Genomic DNA, 20,025 nt, shown 5'->3' with positions numbered 1-20,025 from the left:
GTCTCACCTTAACAGCTCGGTGATACAAATATAAATAAGAAATCATTATAAATCCTGTACAGCACCTTGACATTCAGTGTAAAAATGTACTTACAAAAAGTTACTGAAATTACAAAATGTAAAAAATAGTAATTTCTGCATATAAAAAGTGCCACCTTCAATGAGGCAAATGAATCGTATGAATGACAAATATTGAGACACAATACATGGTCTACAAAAGGTTTTGCGTTGGTGCTTCAATTTTGTATGAATCTGAACCAACATGCTACAAGATGTCCCTAATCACCAGTCAGCCTAAAATGAGCCAAATTGTATATTTGAATGGCTCAGGTCTGGTACTGATGGTTGAACATTCTTAAACGGTAAATACAAAGCTGCTTTGGGAATGTTACTGAAGTCTTCACCTTTTTATATTTTTAATTTATTTTCAAAAACTGACAGTAGTACACCTGATAAAAAGGCCTTCAGCGCTAAGCTTTTAAAGCTGTCCTTTACACAGTAGTAACAGAAAGAAAGGCATTATGTACTTTAGACCCCTCTGGGACTCTGTCCCCATGGCTCATCAGCTCTTGGATGGTCATCCAGTTGTCTAGAATCTTTTTATTTCGTTTCTTCATCATCTTCTTGTGACTAAGCTCTAAGATATTGATCTCCTTCCTGCCCTCAGCTCCGCTTACTGGTCCTTCCCTCAGACATTCAAGGCGGCTCTTTTGCATGAATTCCCTCCTCTTTCTTTGCTCTCTGGCCCGTGCCAAATGTTGCTTCCTCTCCTCTTTGCTCCAGTAGCGACCCATCTTCATCTCACTCATGGCATCATCGTCTGTAGTCATGCCTCCACTTCTCTCCTCTCTGATCCGTAGTGCCCGCTCCCTCAGTATGCGGTCACGAGCGGGTCTTCGTGCAACGTACCGTGTCCCATCAGCCCGAACTTTGACTTTCCACTCCAGACGAGGTTCCCCGGGGCGTCCGTTGCGATGTACCGGATCTCGACAAACGCTGAGGAGGCTCAGCTGGCTCTGAGAATACTCCAAAGATGAGTGCTGTTGTAGTAGCTGCATGTAGCTCTGCAACACAGAACATTGTGAGCATTGCTGTTTGTGGATGCACACCAGCTTTAGATCAACATGTTTGTTTTTTATTTATACATACCTGAAATTGTTTAGGTCCTCCCTGGCCATGATAGGTGGACGTTTGATATGAAGAACCATAGGGAAGCCCTCTTCTTGAGTCTCTAGTCCTTCCCTTTTTTTCGTACCTTTCATCGTCTGCTGGCAGGGCTGGGTCCGACTCAGATCTCGAAGGATTACTCTGGTCTGGGCTGCTTGAGATAACTGGACCTGGATCTGTTGGTCTGCAAGATTTAGTCATGCCTTGCGACTTGGGGATTGGGATGGGGTTAGAGGGTGCTGAAGAGACCAGCCGGAGGTTTTTCTGGTTGGTAATGCTGATGTGCCTCTGCAGGGAGTGGTCAGAAGACCTCTCCATGCCTAACGGCGTTGAGCGAGCACTCTCTGCTGTGTTGTAGGCACTGGAACTGTCGTTCTCACGAATCTTATCACTGTCCGACCTTTCCGGGTGTTCATGGATATCTGCCAACCTGCCATGATGCCTGTGTCCATCTTTAAGGTTCTGTCCTGTGGAGCAAGGTTCAAGTTCTGAATGGTCCAGCTGGCGGGAGTGGCAGAGCTGGTGGGCTTGCATGATGCTCTGACATTCTAACTCAATGCTACGCAGCTCCTCATTTAGCATCCTCAAATCTTGCTCCACCCCTCCTTCTGCTCCCTCTTCACTATCTCTGTCCCCTCCACCTTTCTCAGTGAGGCTACATTCTATACTGTGTCGAATGGAGTACACCCCGCATTCACCCCCATTCCGAATTTGGCACTTGAGCTCTAAGAGTTGCTGGAAACAGTTCTCTAAACCTATAACTCCACATCCAGCATTACGGCTATTCACTATGCCTTCATTGCCTTGACTTGAAGAATTTGTTCTTGCAGCCTGGGTTTCCTGTGGCAAAACAGCCCTTTGCTTGGTGTGTGGATGTTCTGACCGCCATTTGTCCCTCAAGCATTGGGCTGGGCTCCTCCTGTGCATTCTGGCCAACAAGGGCTGGTGCTCTGGACTGTCTGTACTTCGCCCAAACCCACTGTCTTGATTGTTGGAGGAATAGGTGTCTGTGGTCAAGTCTTCTTCCCCTTCGAGCTAGGGAAGAGAAAACGTTTCATTATTTTGGTCAATTTCCTTCAACCAAAAGACATAGGCTTATAGTTTTGTCAAGGATTTGATCACAAATTGAATGAGAAGGAAATTCCATCCAGCCAGCCAGCCATCCATTATTGTATTGTTTATTAACATTTAGGAACTTTTGTGTGAAATCTTTTTATCTGTTGCTGCTGTTACACTTGAATTTCCCATCCGTGGGACAGTAAAGGCTGTTTCTATTCTATTATCTTTACCTGTTTCTTCCTTTTCGGGTCACGGGGGTCACTGGTGCCCATATCCAGCAGTCACTATGCGAAAGGTAGGATACACCCTGGACAGGTTGCAAGTCCATCACAGGGCCACATAGAGATAAACAAGACAAACAACCATTCATTCTCTCATTCACACCTGGGGACTATTTAGTTACCAATCAGCCTAACATGCATGTTTTTGGCATGTGGGAGGAAACCGGAGTGTCTAGAGAAAATCCATGCATGCATGGAGAGAACATGCAAACTCCACCCAGAAAGGACCCCAGCCGGGATTCGATCTTGTGACCTTTTCGCTGAGAGACATTTTCTCTACCAACTGAGACATCGTGCCACCCAGAAGGACATCTAAGTACATACATTTGATTAATTTTATTCTAGACCTTCTGGTTTAATTTCCTAGCCAATGTTAGGAGGTTAAACGTTAGTGTTGGAGTCTATATGGTTATTTTTTATCCTTACAAAATCGTAATTTTATCACATTTTCTCTGCTTTAACGATCTTTTCTTTCTAATATTCAAGAAATGTGTAGGACTGCATAAGACCTACTCTAAAGCCGGTGTTTGATTTTGTCTGGTCTCCCGCTTTGTTAATGCAACATTGAACACTGCATGAAATAAGACCAAGTCTGTAGATTTAAATGTTGCACTCCAACACAACCAGAACTGAACAAGACCTTAAGGAAAACCAGGGTAAACATATATTGTGTTGCCAAATGATCCACTTATATGCAACTTACTGGAATTGTATTCTAAAGTTGTCAATTGATCATGGGCAAATTTTTCTGAGGTACAGTTCCAATGTGGCAGGAATAATTTCAGGAGTGGAAAGGGCAAAAGTGACATCACACTCAACATGAGCAACACTGATTTACTATTTGGGGCTGAGATAGAGGCTTGAACAAGTAATTTTACCATTTAAAATAGTGTCATGTTGCCTAAGGCTGAATCGGCTCATTAAGAAGGCGGGCTCTGTGGTGGGACTGGACCTTGACTCTATAGAAAAGGTGGTGGAGCAGAGGACGCATTCCAAGATGAGGATGATCATGTCCAATCAGGGCCACCCCTTGAACTCTGCCTTCTTTAACCAGCGAAGTTCAATGAGCTCCAGACTCTGTTTGGGACTGGGACCCTGTGTACATAATTTCGCTCCACCACATGTACCACATGAGGTGCGAATGACAATAAAGAAACTCTGACTCTGACTCTGACTCTGTTCTACTGAGAGATGAACATTTGTCCCTTGTGCCTTTAGGCTGCATAATTTGGCCACTCCTGGCAGGAATCAGAGAAGCTAGCTGCTTATGTCCCCTAACATAGTTGTTGCTTGATATCCTCATAGGGTTGTCTTTTTAATTATTCATTAATCTTTTTTAAAACTCTGTTATTTTAGCTGGTGTGTTTTTATCTTAGTGTTTGTCTGAATGAGAGCTACAGATCGCCATAGAATTTCCTTCAGAAAAATCTGTCTGTCTGTCTATATATATATGTCTGTCTGTCTGTTGTGTTGGATTAATTAAAACAAGAAGACTGTTGAAATAAAAAGCCAGGATGAGGGTGTGTAGATGCGTTTTTCTTCTCAGCTCTCCCAACTTCGATCTCTCTTCGTAGGAATGATGTGACGACTAAATAAATCAAACACGGAGCTCTCACTATTCTTCTTCTGCTATCTTTATTGCACATCTTTTGTCTCTTGTTTTAGATTCGTTTTACTTGGCATCCCCCCTCACCTCATCTGGCCTCTGAAAGCTTTGTTCCCTCTGCTTCCTCCTCTCTTCTAGCAGATCCATCTTGAGCTCCTCAACAAGCTCCTGTTGCTCATCGTCCAGCCATGCAGCCTCGTCCTCCTCCAGCAGCTGTAATCACAAGATCTTGTCAACGACCCGTCTCTCTTGTTTTGTACTCTTGAGCACGTGTAAGTGCACGCAGGTGCTCTAAACAATCACTCTGACAGGGAAGAGAAGTGAAAGGCTCTTCGTAAGCATTTCTTTTATTTGACATGACATGGGTTGTCAAGACGGGGCAGGAGAGCGGTGTGCATGCGTGTGTTTACCTGGATTTCTGGTCTTGTCACCAGCAGTGTGATGCTCCTCGCTTCTTCGCTTGACAACATCGCAACGGCTTTCTCTCGGTCTTGCACTTCACAGCCATTTATCTGTACATCAGTGATGACAACAAGTATATGAACAGTGAATTGGAGACAAAGGGGTATTACAAGGCAACATTGATTTTTTTTTTATTATTTCTCTCTTTGTTTTCTAACCCCCCTTTTTTCCCTGATCTCTCCACATCTCCTCTCCCATCAGTCCTTTTCTTTCCCTCCCACTTCATGAAAATACTCTCAGGAAAGGGAGTCAATTGCGAGAGTCAGCTCTCGCCACATCGTCCAGACATACAATTAACTGTTCTCTGACAGGTGGCGTTCATCTTTTCCTCACGAGAGTAATGGGGCTGTCAGGGGAAGATAATAGGGCCAGAAGTACAGCGGGCCTTGCTCCCTCCCAATCATTCATAGGAGCAGGAAACAAACAGCGCACCGAGAGGAAGGAAGTAGTCAAATTGCAATTTACAATGAATAAAGAAGAAAGAGTGTGATATATGTTGGACAAAGCTGAAAGGTAATTAAAATGAAAGGCCTTGTATTCCTTGAAGGAATGCATATTGCCTGCTGCCTTCAGTTTTAGAGTACGATCATCTTACGATGAGGGATGACGAAGTTACATTCAGTTGGACAAACCGTAAAAATCACAACACATAAACTCAAGCAATCTGCTAGTGCTTGAATTATGTGTCGTGAGTAACTGTCAGCTACTACCACGTAAAGTTTTATCTCATCGTCTGTAAAATGAGCTCAGTTATTGGCATTTTTGTGTTTTCTATGTTCAGTTGGCATTCAGTTCAGTTGTAAATGGAAAATTGTCTTTCTATGCATAGAAATACCATCCACTGTATTCTGTGTATGAGGGGTTTTGGACGTTAATGTGCAAGAAATGTACGAAGAAAACATGTTGATGAGCTATAATCCAAAATATGTTGGAAAATACTGTAGGAAATAACTGATTATACGTATACCTCAGTTACATACACACCTAGTGCCACCTATTGGCAAATCTGAGGTCAAGAGTGTAACATTTTCTCTTGCTATTACTGTTACAGAAAGAAAATCGGACACATCATTTAAAAAGACTAGTATTTCTTAAAGGAATGCATATCACTCGCCACCCTTCGTACAAAAGTTTTAAACCGTCGTCTTTGAGCGATTCGTAGACATTTCTGTCAAACTTTGGCAGTAATGTCAAGCAAATGTTTGGTCAAGATCGGAGTATGTGTTGGGGATTACTGTAATTTCCGGTGTATAAGTCGCCCCGGAGTATAAGTTACATCAGTCAATAAAAGCATCTCGAAGAGGAAAAAAAACGTATATAAGTCGCAGGAGTGACAAATCTACGCAAAAAACTGTGACGTATGCACCGGAAAATACGGTAACGCGTATCGAGACTGAGCTCAATATCTGTAAAACTGACGGTTTGCTTGATATGGTTGGTTAGCTGTAGTGGCCATCTTGAAATGGATTGCACATCTAATAATTTCCTAAACGCTCAGGATCTATAAAACTGACCGGGTTATAGCCGTGTTTGCATTAGCTACGTTCAGTTAGTTGTAGTGGCCATTTTGAATCAATTTGATACCATAATTTTATCATTTAAGATGCTTATCGCAAAGTTTCGTCAAAATCTGTCCACCTATTTACAATATGTTTTGTTAACATGACACACAGGCAGATGCAAAAACATTACGCTTGCCTTTTTACTTTTTCAATGGCAGACCATGACAAAAATCTAAAAACAGTAGGTTTGCACCAAAATTCCCTCAATTGTTGACTATTTTAAAGCTCTGCTACAAAACCACTGCTGTCTCATTTCTACTAAATCCTTATTATTTGCTGCTAGTGCTCAGGATGGTTGTTCCGATTATATTTACAATAAAGGATCTTGGTTATAAAGAGAGAGATTCACGCTTTGATCCCAGTTTCTTTTTCTCTGCATAATGAGACGTAGCAGGACTGAGACACAAAGAAAAGTGGTCTTGGAGATGATTTAGTGGCTGCAAAACTGCAACTAAGGACTTTATTTCCCTGCTAAAACGAGGTGATTAAATATACATATCCTTTTCCAAGAGTCGAGACACCAGCAGATTCTCTTCCAAGTGGCTTGGAGGGTGTGCTTTTACCTCACAGAGAACAATTGAACGCACAATATGTGTATTTTTTCTTTTGTAACTTGAAAGCTAGCAGTGATTAGGGGAGCACCATGAGCTTAAACTGATTATAACTGACGGTATATAAACTGATTTAATGCGCGGGGATAAGATGATTCACCTGCAGAATGCGGTCTCCTTCCTTGATGCGTCCGTCCAAAGCTGCTATGCTGTTCGGCTCCACCTGCACAAAAGAACAGAAATCGATGCTGACAGCTACTCATTGTAAACGCCTGCGTTATCAAAGGAAAAAACTATGATAGATCACATGCTGTTAGGTGAAATCTCAGTTTTGTTCATAAAATAATTGTCTTTTTTCCCACTCAGTGACAGCTCCATGTTTTATTGTATGAATGTTTATGAAGCATTCACACTATTGTGATCCATTTTGCTTCCATACATTTTTTGGCGTAATTCTCGTCCCGCAGTTTTCAAGCTATTTCAACAAATCCTTTATCAAAACGTTCAGCTCTTTCAGGATAATCCTGATGACTTTTGGTATTGGTGCAACTTGAGTTTTTAAAAAAATATTTAGCCTTTTCTGACATTTTTTTCTCAAAGAAAATGAACTGAGCTCATTTTACCTCCTTCAAATCTTTTGATCTGTTTACAACCATTTACTGCTCCTTTCACATTTTGTTCTTTCAGCGTCTTTGTGCAAATTTAAACTGTTTTCAGCTATTTTCAGCTAATTTCAGCTGTTTTTTTCAGCTGTGTTTAGCTAATTTCATCTTTTTCCAGATAACGTTCTTTTTTTTGTGTGTGTGTGTGTTCATTTATGCTTCTTTCAGCCTAACTGGGCAAACATGTTTTTTCTGCTTTCTTCTGCTAATTTAAGCTTGTTCTAATTTTTCAGCTACCTTTTTAGCATTTTTTAAGCTAATTTTAGCTGTTTTCAAATAAATTCAAGTTTTTTGTGGTAATTTCTACTACTTTCAGTCTAATTAACTTCTTTCTGCTAATTTCAGCTCATTGTGCTCATTTTAGCTTATTTCTGCTAATTCCAAAATTTTCTGCTATTTCAGATACTATTTAGCTGTTTTTATGATTAATTTAGCTTTTTCAGCTAATTCAAGATTCTTGGAGCTCATTTCAGCTCCTTCTGCATCCTTCTATTAGTTTAAGCTTCTTTCTGCCCTTTCAGATTCTTTCAGCATTTGTTTGCTAATTTCAGCTTTTTTAGCTAATTTCCTATTTTTTGTTCTCATTTCTGCTCATTTAAACCTAATTCAGCAAATATGTGTTCTTTCTGCTTTCATCTGCTATGTTAGGCTTGTTCATCAATTTCAGCTATATTTCAGCATTTTTAAGCTGATTTCTGCTGTTTTCAGATAAATTCAAGTTTTGCATGCACATTCTGCTACTTTCAGCCTAATTAACTTATTTCTGCTAATTTCAGCTTGTTATGCTCCTTTTAGCTTATTTCTGCTAACTGCTGATTATTCTGCTATTTCAGCTACTATTTAGCTGTTTTATGCTAAATTTAGCTTTTTCAGCTAATTATCATTCTTGTAGCTCATTTCAGCTACTTTCAGCAATTTTTGCCAATTTTAGTTTTTTAAGCCAAGTTCATATTTTTTGTGCTCATTTCTGCAAAAGTGTGTTCTTTCTGCATTTCTTCTAAGTTAGGCTTGTTCATCAATTTCAGCTATATTTCAGCATGCTTTTAGCTAATTTCCATTGTTTTTCAGCACGTTCTTCTGCAACAAGCATTCACACTACATTTTCACAGGAAATACAATTTCTCTTGTTTATATTGAACTTTTTGCAGATTTGAATGTGTTTGTATGATGCATTCTTATTTCTTCTATGTTTCAGTAGAAAGTGACAGACTAACAAATTTTAACATGTAATAACAAATATGTTGGTGTGCATGCAAAGACGATGAAGAATCTAAGTTTGAAAGATAACGCCCCACCCCCCACCCCCCCCCCCCCCCCCCCCAAAAAAAAAAAAAAAAAAAGATAGCGTTCGTGCTGCAAATAGTTCTGAACGAATCAACATATCCGGCTTTTTGAAATGCATCCCGGTGGATATGCGAGTACGCTGCAGCAACACTAAAGAATCCTTTCATAAACTTTGTTGTTTCTAACGCTCAACATCAAGGGATGTGGCAACGTGTGGGGGAAAACAAAACAAAGCTGAGGGGAAAAGAAAATCCTGCATTCCCCAAAAGTTGCATTAATCCAAACATGCATTTTAATGAGAAACATTACCATTTTAGTTGTGCATATCAAACTCACAAATACTGTGGTGACAGACTGTTCAGTTTTTTTTATTGTGTGAATGTTGATGAAGTATTCACACTATTGTGATCCATTAATTTCCCGTACATTTTTTGACATAATTCTCGTTCTGCAGTTTTCAAACTATTTGAACAAATCAGCTCTTTCAGGACAATCCTGCTATGACTTTTGGTATTGGTGCAACTTTAGCTTTTTGAAATATCTAGCCTTTTCTGCCACTTTTTTTCTCATAGAAAATAAATGGAGCTCATTTTACATCCTTCAAATCTTTAGATCTGTTTAAACCTTTTACTGCTCCTTTCATACAGTATTTTGTTCTGGCTTAGCTTCGTTTAGCTTTCTTATGCAAATTTTTAAACTTTTTTTCAGCTACTTTCAGCAAATTTCAGCTGTTTTGTGCTCATTTCAGATTCTTTCTGTTCACTACAACATTTTTGTGCTTCTTTTATGCTCCTTTCAGCTTATTTCTGGAAGTTTCATCTTTTTCAGCTATTATATAGCCGTTTTAGGCTAATTTAATATTTTTCAGCTCATTCTACAGTTTTTGCCCTCATTTAGACTTTTTTCAGCCTAATTCAGCAAAAATGTGCTCTCTCTACTTCCTCCTTGTAATTTCAGCCTCTTTCTACTTTCGTAGTTGCTTTTCAGCTGTTTTTTTTTTTTTATCTATTTTGCTAATTTCAGCTCTTTTCAGATAATTTTCTCATATTTGGGCTAATTTCGGCTTCTTTCAGAAAAAGTGTTCTTTCTGCTTTCTTCTGCTAATTTAAGCTTGTTCTACCTTTTCAGCTACCTTTTTATAAATGTTTATTTTTTTTTTCAAATTTCAGCTGTTTTCGGATGAATTCAAGTTTTTCTTGGTAATTTCCGCTACTTTCAGCCTAATTAGCGTTTCTACTAATTTCAACTTATGTTCCTTTCAGCTTCATCTGCTATTTCAGCTAGCATTTAGCTGTTTTGTGCAAATTTGAGCTTTTACAGTTAATTCCACTTTTTTTTTTTTTAGCTCATTTCAGCTCTTTCCATTTTCTTCTGGTAGTTGAAGCTTCTTTCTGCCTTTTCAGCTATTTCAGCTGTTTTATTTATTCATTTATTTTTGCTAATTTCAGCTTTTTTAACCTGATTTCCTACATTTTAGACAAAGTTCTGCTTATTTAAGCCTAATTCAGCAAATGTGTGTTCTTTTTGTTTTATTCTGCTAATTTAGGGTTGTTCTTCCATTTCAGCTACATTTCAGATTTTAGTTTATTTTCAGCTAATTTCAGCTGTTTTTCAGCCAGTTCTTCTGTAATAAGCATTCGCACTGCATTTTCACAGGAAATGCAAATTATCTGGTTTATTTTATTTTATTGTCAAGTGAAAAACCAGGAGCTGGCAGGTTTTCACAAACATAAAAACCATCCTAAAAGAAATAAGAGTATTAGTTTATTATTTTGTCTTGCATGCCTTTTATGCAGGAAAGCTAATCTGCATCGTAGCTCTGATGCTTCTGCTTTTGTCTTGATAAAAGGATTGAACCTGCACCTGCAGTCAAAATCCACGTTTTTCCATTTATTTTATAAATTCCATCGTTCATCTTGTCTTGGATTGCTCAGTGATTTGTTTTCATCCTGTCATATCTCATTTTTTCCCCCTGCAATAGGACGTTTACTCTGAGCCGACAGTCGTTTGAATTAAAACCAAAAATCTCTGATAATTTTCCCTTCCTCGTTTCGCCTGATTGGAATTCAGCTGGGTTTCACTGAATGGGAGTATGTGTCATTTAACATATTGTTGGCGCAGAGACGGCTGCTGCTCGGAGCTAATTAAAACCTTCAATTAGAACATGTTAAAGGAGGAGGAATGGGAACGGCAGAAAGGGAATCATATTTCAAACCTGACTTCCTTTTCGGCCATGCATACCTCATTCAGAAAGGGTTTTTGACTAGAAATCCTGCCTCCTTCCTGCCTAATCCAGTTGCTCTCAGCTTTAGTGTGAAAAGACGTTAATGAATATGGGATTTTGAAAAATTTGTCAATAGCTTCCTGCTTCAGTTACACCAATCACAAAACAGACTGCTTTGTCTTTCCAACACGGTTTGTTGAACATGTTTAGACTATTCAGAGCTTGCATGTGTTTAACAAGTAATTTCAGTTGAAAGACGCAGATTTTGTGGTGAAAAGGTGTAAAATGAGTTTTAATGTACCTGGCTGACATAAATGCCAGTGTCCTCCTCATCATCCGTTCGATAGCACAGCGTCAGCCCAAGTTTTTCCTGGATGTTCTGTCTACAGAGTTCCACTTCCTGTTGCACATAAAATTTTAAAAAAAAAAGCACGTTTTAGGTCAGCCCTGTTCAAGAAAACAAAGAAAACTGCAAAACTTAAAGTATTAATTACTTAATGAGGTATACTGAAAATGGTCCATTCAAGACCGTCGGACAATAGTAAGAATCGAGTTAAACCCAGCCCCCCAGAGCATTTCCCTAAACGAAATCTTACCCACCCCCTGGTTCCTTTTGATCTCTGCTGTGTATAAAGTTAATCTCATAAAGATAACTTTGGGGCTAATCTGTATTAACCTCACACGACCAAATTCATTTAAACTCTGTGATGATATGAAGCGAGTGGCGTGGGATGGAGCCAAAGGGGCGGCTGATTTGTAAGGTGGGGGAGGCGAGAATTAAACCCTAAACCCCCCTCTGTTTTTCTGTCATGGAAAGCCACGATAGCTGAGATTGACAGGGAAAGAAATTAATTTCTGTGGCATTTAACCCCCTGTGCAAACAACCCTGACCTTCAAAGGTTGGGCTGTGTAAGGAGGCTGGTTCTGAAACGCCATAAGCTCCTCCGTACTCACACACTCCTCACTAGTGTATTAAAATGGGTGATTTGTAGCTTGACACTGAAATCAAATTAAACAGCATTATGTCAAATTGGGCCGTTCACTAGTTTTTAGTGAAATTCCAAACTTTGTTGCTCGATTAGTGATGACTGGATGATATTCTGCACAGCATATGGCACAACGTTTACCTAAAAACTCATTTAATGTGCCCGTAAAGGAAGTTTATCTTTCCAGCATTCCCATTATAATAAAAACGCATGAAGTGAAGTAAAGATTCATTGACAGTAGGTGTCATTATGGCTTTTAGGGACACGTTAAACATCTGGAAGGAGCATTTCAGTCTGGCGTCTGTTTAACTGCCACCTCACGCTTCATTTAAACGTAATTACTGCCAAGTTTAATGTACTCGAACTTATTGTTTCCTTATTACAGATGACTATGATGATTTCGACTAACTTTAAATCATATTGGTATTTAGCCCTCTACATCTGTTTGTGTTTCCTTCCCTGTTACCTCTAAATAAAACATTAAAGAAGCAGAAGACATTTCTTTTAGCAGAGAATCAATACCTCTGACATGCTAAGGTCTTCCAACTGTCAAAATTATGAGCTTAAGAAACCACTAAATCTTTTGTAGCAAACATAATTATGTGCACCACACACAGACAAAGGTGTGTGATTTCAGTCATTTGCAGCACAGGCTTTTATTTCCTTTGCCACTCTGCACACACAGCTATAATCTTCTGGCAGAAATGCACGCTGTAATCAGTATTTTTATTACCTACAGCCAAAAATGTTGTTTCTTGGCTATAGACTTCAGGCTCAGTGAGACGAAGCCAACTTTTAAAAACCAGCTCAACAATCACAGATATGTCGGGTATGTTATTAATTTATACAAAAGTTGAACAATATTTGCTGTGGAAGGATCCCCAGATTAATATGCTTCCCATCCCCCCACCCGTATAAAATGAAACTTACATCTAAGGGATCTTGGCAGCTGACATTCCACAAATCTCTTTTTATTATTGGCGTGAAGGTGAGATGTTACCCACAGTATTGTCATTTGTGGGGGGGTTTTAAACAGCGTTCAAAATTTCAAGATGCTAAATATGAAAGCCAAGCTTTTAGATTTTGAAATATGAGGTTTATCAAGTCAAGATTTTGCTTTGAATTTTAGGACCTTGCTTTTGGCTAGGAGAAAAACCTTTCAGATTGCATTGTGAAATGCACAATGACTGTGAATGACTTATCATTAAAATATCAGTTGTTGGTTTTTTGTGCTACCACAAGCCCTATTTGCACGGGATTAGTTTTACCTAGGGACCACATGCTATTTGTAATAATTACGGAGATTGTTTGTGTTGTTAATCCCGTGCGAATCTGCCATGTCAGTAATTTGTAATGTGAAAATTCCCCCACAAATTACCTACTATATTTTGCTGAACTTAGAGGTCCTGTGATAATACTAATCCAATGCGAATACGCATCTCTGTGATTTGGACAGAAATGGGTGGGATCCAATACGTAATGAGGCGTTTTTTGTTTATCTTTAAGCAAAATCATATGGAAAAATATAGAACAAGGCTATTTTAAATGAACGCGCTGCTCGCTTCAGCTTTTATGCTGCTACTTCCTTCACCACAAATGACAGCAAGTGTGGAGATGCGCGCCTGATCAACTGACCCACCCATCCATCCATCCATTATATTTACCCGCTTCTTTCTTTTTGGGTAGCGGGAGTCGCTTGTGCCCATGTCCAGCCATCGCTGTACGAGAAGCGGGGGATACCCTAGACAAGTTGCAAGTCCATTTCAACTGCAGCTGCTCTGAGCTTAACGTGGCTTTTTTTTACCTCTTAAACTGGCCGGTCGGACGTACCTCCTCCTCAACAAGTAGATTAACATAATTTTATATTGTGCATTCTTTAGTTTTCTATGTGCTGATTCATAAAAAGCACATCAAAGCCTGACACAGGCCCGGCCCGCACATTATTATGGACCAACCCGGTTGTGACAACGCAGTGCATTAACATCATATCTGGAAGATGTCCGTAAATTTCAGCTAAATCTCAGGCTTTGGTTATCCTGTGCGAATGCGGCATGCGCCATATAAAAAGCAGAAGTTGGAGAGTAATTTATATATTACATGTGGTCCCTAGGTAAAACTAATCCCGTGCGAATAGGGCTTTAGTTGGGATTATTGCTCGATACTCTTGATAAAACAGTTCGTTCTTCACCACAATGAACTGGAGAACACCTCCTTACTTGAGACCCCAATCCGTTGATGCATCTCTGTGATGCCCAAAAACTTGAACTCCTTTGCCAGAGGCAAAGACAGCCCTGTCTCTAGTTATAATATATCTCAATGGGTGGGTAGTTGGTTGGCTCTGTTGACTTTTAGCATGTTTGACTTTCACCTGGGGTGTGTCTGCATGATGTTTGCATGTTCTCCTGTAGTATGCTCTCAAGGGTATATCCTGCCCTTTGACCAATGACTGCTTGGGATAGGAATAAACCAACCTCCCCCCATGAAAGAAATCCTAAACAGGAATACCAAGTATAGAAAATGGATGTGGTGATTTCGTTCTATATTTTTGAAATCCCAAACCAAACTGTTACAGGAACATTTGCGTTTAATGCACAAGACCTAGTCCATCCATCCATCCATCCATTATCTTTACCCGCTTGTTCCATTTTGGGTCACGGGGGTTGCTGGTGCCCATGTCCAGCAATCACTGTGCGAGGGGCGGGGTACACCCTGGATGGGTCGCAGGTCCATCACAGGGACACATAGAGACAAACGAGACAAACAACCATTCACTCTCTCACTCACACCTAGGGACAATTTAAAGTTACCAATCAGCCTAACATGCATGTTTTTGGTCTGTGGGAGGAAACCGGAGTACCCGGAGAAAACCCACGCATGCACGGAGAGAACATGCAAACTCCACCCAGAAGGCCCCTGGACCGGGGTTTGAACCAAGGACCTGCTCGCTGAGAGGCAGCAGCTCTACCAGTTGCGCCACCGTGCTGCCCAAGAACCAGTCCATTTTTTAATTTTTTGATTTGTTTCATCTCTTGGCATCACTCAAAGCTCAATGAAATTCTTAGTTCTTGAACATGTTTGCCTGCCAATATTTGGTTTTGTTTGTTTTTGATCAGATTAGACAAAGTCAGCGTTTGAAGTCTGGCACCTGGAGACCGTCCAAATTATGACTTAAAAAAAAAAAAAGACCAATTCAACAAGTTGATAAGTAACTCCTGTCTGGCACTCTGCTGCCTCTTCATTTCAGTATTTTGTCTCAGAGAGGTCCATACTCGTGTACAAATGCAGTGGGAATTCTTCTTTGCTGCAACTGATTTTCTATATCCAAACTGTTTACCTCTCAGATTTTTTTATTGTAAGGGGAAACGACTTAATATTTCACCTGCTGACCCTTTTTTTTTTTACTATAGAAATCAAATCATTCATGCTTTTTTCCAAGTCATAACTCTGAAACTCCAGTGTTACTTGGTGTGTATTACACCATGATGGATTTGGCAGAACCAACAGGAGTATTATGACAGTGGGCATAGCCATGTGGACAATCAGTCTGAAGTGAAGCACAACCTGTCAGTCAGAAGTAATGTTCCTGGGAATGGCAGCCCAATTCTGTTTCTTTCAGGAGGAAAACATTCTGGTTTCAGTTAGATACACATGGATGGACAGGGGGGGAAAATTAGGCCAGCTGATTTGGTGTGTGTCTGGCAGGTGTGTGTTGTTCAGCCAACTTTGTTCTGATACTGTTATTACCACACACACGAGCTTTCTTCCACCACCCGACCCAAACACGAGGCCCTTTCCATCGACAATGCTTTAAAGTAAAAGGCCACAGCTGGCAGCAAAGGGATCCTAATAACCCACAATGCAGTTCACTGAACCAGGAAACGCCTATTAAACCTTAGATGACCACAGATAAAAGAAATATAACCCCATTGCTTTCTCCTGGAAGGACCTCAAGGTACATTGTTCAACTGGCATGGTGCATCAGCCAATCTACTGATGCCATTAAGGTATTTATTTTTTAAACACATTAACAGATTCTCTGTAGACTATTAAAGCTGATAAAAGACAGATGAATCCACACATGAAAGAGTGTAAAACTTGTTAAATGGTACATTTTAGGGTGCAAAACCTTACCTCAAACACATACTCTTCAGTCCTCTCCAGTTCTGCTGGGGTATTGGAGAGATATTCTGGACATTCGTAAAACTCATGCTCCATAGTGTGGATGGATTGACAGCTACGGGCACAAGAGAAGAAATGGGGATTTTACCAATAATTGGCAAACTATGTTTCCATGTGTGCATGCCTTTTCTCTTTGGCACCATTCTTCACCATCATGCCCTTCCTATTTATAAGCCACTGTTAATAACCACTTTTGCACGTTGCCGGTCTTTAAAATCGTGTTCTTGTTTTGCAACTAAACTTCAAACAAAAAGTGATGCCAGTCATTCCCCTCATTACAGCTTTGACCTCTGGAAATTGTTGCTCTGACTGCTACTCTAATTACTAACCAAGACTGGGATATTTGTGAGGTTTTAAGACAAATTGATTTCATTTGCTGTCGAGCGACGCCCTATAAATAGCCACAGAATGGATGTGGTATCAGGATGCCTTCTCTATCAGCCCATTGGATTTTAATCGCCCAGCAAAAGCCTCCATTAAAGGAAATGGATGAAGCACACTGAAGCAATTATTGTATCCCAGTTTGGTTGTGCATAATATTATGGAATAGCTTTGCTTGAGGTTTCTACACTGTGAAAAAGCTGTCTAATAGCCGCATTGAAGCGAGAAAGACCAAACAGTGCAACCGTCAAGCTGTATAAATAAAATGTAAAAAGTTTCTTGGCATTGATTCACAGACCTGAGAACAACAAAGGTAAATTTCATTCTCTTAAATTACCTTCATACAATCAGCATTTGTCCTCACCTGTCAGAGAGCAGGAACGGACAGATGTCTGGCACTGGTGGGGTGGTGGGCCGAAGCTTGGCCAGTGCCATGATGTGCTCAAAGGTGATGTCTGTTTGAGTACAAACATCAGTCACGCACACGTCCTGTGGTGAGCTGCTGTTCATTTGCACAACGGCAGCCGCGGCGCTGGAGGGCGTTCGCCTGAGAACCTGGACGACGATGGGGTCCCGCCTGATGGCCTCCACCACTGCCTCGTCATGTTCAACCTTGGAGAAGTCTCGTCCGTTCACCTTAAGCATAAGAAAACAAAAGAATGAACTGAGTCCTGTTGTATTGCTTGACTGAGAACTTGAGCACTTCTTGTAACCTCAATGGGAAAGAAAGGAGACAGTTTTTAACACTTGTGCATCATTTGCTTCTCCGTTTCTTTGCACATTTACCTACAACGTATACATCTCCAGTAGGTGAAGAGAATGTAACTTTTACACTCATGACTTTGTAATATACTGTTCCATTATCTTCCCAATTATTATAAAAAAAAAAGCTAAAAGCATGTCTTAATGGGCTCGTTTTATCTGGTTCTAGTTATACCATATCTTCTATTCCATACGAGTCCAACTCAGATGCATTATTTACAAGGAATTTCTACCATTAAGCCCATTAAACCCCAAACAGTAAAGTAGATTAGGACAAATGAGCTACAAAATAGGGACAGACAGCATTTAGTAGACTTTGCACCACTGGGAAAACAAGTTTTAGTAAGCACCACTTACTGCATTCCCATAATCAGACAAGATTGTGCCACACAAGAACGCAGAACACTTTTGTGTGTGTAAGACATTATAATGACTCTTCCTTTGTTAAAACACGTACAATGATCTGCATCTCTTTGCTTTGCCTATTGATTTGCTTGTTATGTGCCTGAGGCTTCTCTTATGCTTGTTTTCTGTCTTCAAATGCTGTTAAGTGATTATTTGTAATGATATAAAACACCTGCAGACATCAAATCTTTGAGCAAGCCTTCATGTCTGTGTCAGTTGTGAGCATCATTATTTTTGAGACAGTTTCAAAACAAAAAGATGTGTTTTAAAGTGCTCAGAACTTAGTAGGCAGTTGTAAAACATGTCTTTAGAAGGCATGTCGGCATTGAATATTGGTTTGTAATCTATATTAACTTCAGACGCCGCTTAGTCCCCAAACTTTAATGGCATCTACACTTGGTGTCAGTGAGTTACCAGTTAATCCCCAGAGTTAAAAATATGTAGTTAAAGATGCTTCGATTTCCATCCAGGGGGCTTCTTTTCTTCCTCACTCGCTCTCGAGCAAGACAGATGCTTTTCTTCCCTCTCCTGCCTCCCTCCTGCTTTTCTGCTCTCTGTCCTGTGTATCGGAGCTTCTATTTACACATCTTCCGAATCGTAAATTACTGTCATGGATCTGGTCAGCTGGACTTTCAACGCAATTGATAAATTTTTTTCAACCAAGCGGCAGGGTCCTGGAGAACCCTCATGCCCCGCTGAGGTGAACGCGGCAGGGTACGTCATGGATATGGTGTGCCTTTCTGTATTGTCTCAGGAGAATGCCGAAGATCATTGAATTTATGATGGCAAGGTTTCTGCTTTTTGGCACCGGCAGATACCTTTGTTATCGACTATTTAGGAAGATGGCGGGAGCAGCTTCAGCCATGGCAAAGCTGCTGACCTTATGTGACGGATCAGTTTGTGCTTTGAGCTCTCAGACTCAGCTGATTTACGAGCTCAACCGTAAGATGGAAGCAATTAATGAGAACCGTACGCCACTTGCTGCTTTGGAACTCGCCAGCATGTTGGGATCGACCTTGAAGGAAGCTATAAGCACGGACCAGCAGAAAGCCCACAAATCTGGCCATTTTGGATATCGAAAGTACCAGCAGAACTCGAGGCTGACGAAAAATAACAGTCTGCCTGCACGAAAACACAACTATGGCTTATCTGAATCGGAGTCCCCCGTTCGGCCTTGAAGCAGGCCAACTTATCAAATTTCTCCTGGGATGTGTGTAAACTAAGGGTGTTTTCACACTTGATAGTCCGGTAGACTCGGTTCGGTTGGGGACCAATATTCAGAACATTTGTTGACATTTCAGCTGGTGCGGTTTGCATTCACACTGCACTGAGTCAGTTGAGCCAACCTGTTCCTGCTCCCTCACCTGTGGTGGCGCTGCACCAAGAACTACTGAAGGAAACAACACAAAAACCTCTGAAGACACTTCTTCTTCTTCTTCTGGAAATAAAAACAAAAATGGAGCAGTGTCAAATTTTAGCGGTTTTAGGATTTCTCTTTTGTCATTTTTCAACAATGGACCCAGCATGAGTGGAAGATGAGGCAGAAGACCACGGAGAATATTGTTTTTCACACAAGGCGGCTGACGGCTCTGCATGAAGTAAGAGAAATGTGCATTTGCCCTTCATACAAAGGACTTCATCAGTCTGAGGAGCCATAAAACAAACTCCGTCCCACAAGCAGCACACTTACATAGTGGACCAACAAGTTTGCTGCAATAAGAAACTAGAAACCATCGTATCACCAGCAAACTGGTTGGTCTATGGGAGCATGCTGCTTGTGGGACTGAGTTTGTTTGTGGCTCCTCAGATTGTTGAAGACCTTTTGGATGAAGGACGAAACGTCTCAAACAAACAAGAAACCCTCGAGATGACTGACCTTTGTTGGATTTTTTACCTGGATTATTGAGCATGAACTTTGATGTGGAGTTCCAAGTTTTTTAAACTGTGTGAGAAGCTCCGTTACATAACTACGGTGGCCCTGAGGTGTAAATGAACAACATTTGAAAAAAACGGAAGTGGCCAGAATTACATTTGAATTAACGAAATTCATGTAATTAAGGTTTGTTTTTTTTTTCAAATGTGATTCTGGCCACTTCCGCTTTGGCTTATTTTATATTATATAACTGAGATTCACATGCAGATTAAACAACACACCTCGCGCAATGGAGAGTCATGGTCTTTGTTTTCTTGTCTCACAAACAAGACTCTTTGGTCACATGGATCAAGGTGATGATGACCCAAATAGTACATAAATAGCTATTTAAATGACACTTCACAGACCGTATGTAATGAGTTTATGTGCTAAATATGGCACACGGGCACCAGTTGATAATCATTACATTAAACGTTTTAACGTTGCTTTTGTAATTTTTCTACTGTGAAAGCTCCCCTGATTTTATTGGTCCAGTTTATCTACTCGCAAAGCAGCGGAAAACTTCTGTAATATTTCTAAGT

The 20,025-nt window shown here is 40.3% G+C and overlaps 1 protein-coding gene across 1 annotated transcript; it reads right to left on the bottom strand.

Moving 5' to 3' along the window:
• Positions 1-473: 473 nt before the first annotated feature.
• pdzrn4 (PDZ domain containing ring finger 4) lies at positions 474-18,574 on the bottom strand. Its single transcript, XM_037696155.1, has 9 exons — positions 18,545-18,574; positions 16,769-17,040; positions 15,976-16,078; positions 11,160-11,258; positions 6,849-6,911; positions 4,524-4,625; positions 4,201-4,326; positions 1,150-2,202; positions 474-1,064 (listed from the first exon to the last, which is right to left on the bottom strand). Exons 1-9 carry the CDS (start codon positions 18,572-18,574, stop codon positions 492-494), a joined length of 2,421 nt encoding a protein of 806 aa, XP_037552083.1. The 3' UTR covers positions 474-491.
• Between the last annotated feature and the right edge of the window lie 1,451 nt (positions 18,575-20,025).

This window comes from Nematolebias whitei, chromosome 22 (assembly GCF_014905685.2).
Source record: "Nematolebias whitei isolate Nwh7 chromosome 22, NemWhi1, whole genome shotgun sequence".
In the NCBI taxonomy this organism is placed as follows: domain Eukaryota; kingdom Metazoa; phylum Chordata; class Actinopteri; order Cyprinodontiformes; family Rivulidae; genus Nematolebias; species Nematolebias whitei.
This window is presented reverse-complemented; position numbering and strand designations above follow the sequence as displayed.

Coding starts and splice junctions, on each gene's coding strand:
- pdzrn4 (XM_037696155.1), bottom strand. CDS start 18,574: ATGCTGGCGAGTTCCAAAGCAGCAAGTGGC. Junction 11,259..15,975: donor CTGAAGAGTATGTGTTTGAG/GTAAGGTTTTGC, acceptor TATGTGCAACAG/GAAGTGGAACTCTGTAGACA. Junction 6,912..11,159: donor CTGGCATTTATGTCAGCCAG/GTACATTAAAAC, acceptor TCTTTTGTGCAG/GTGGAGCCGAACAGCATAGC.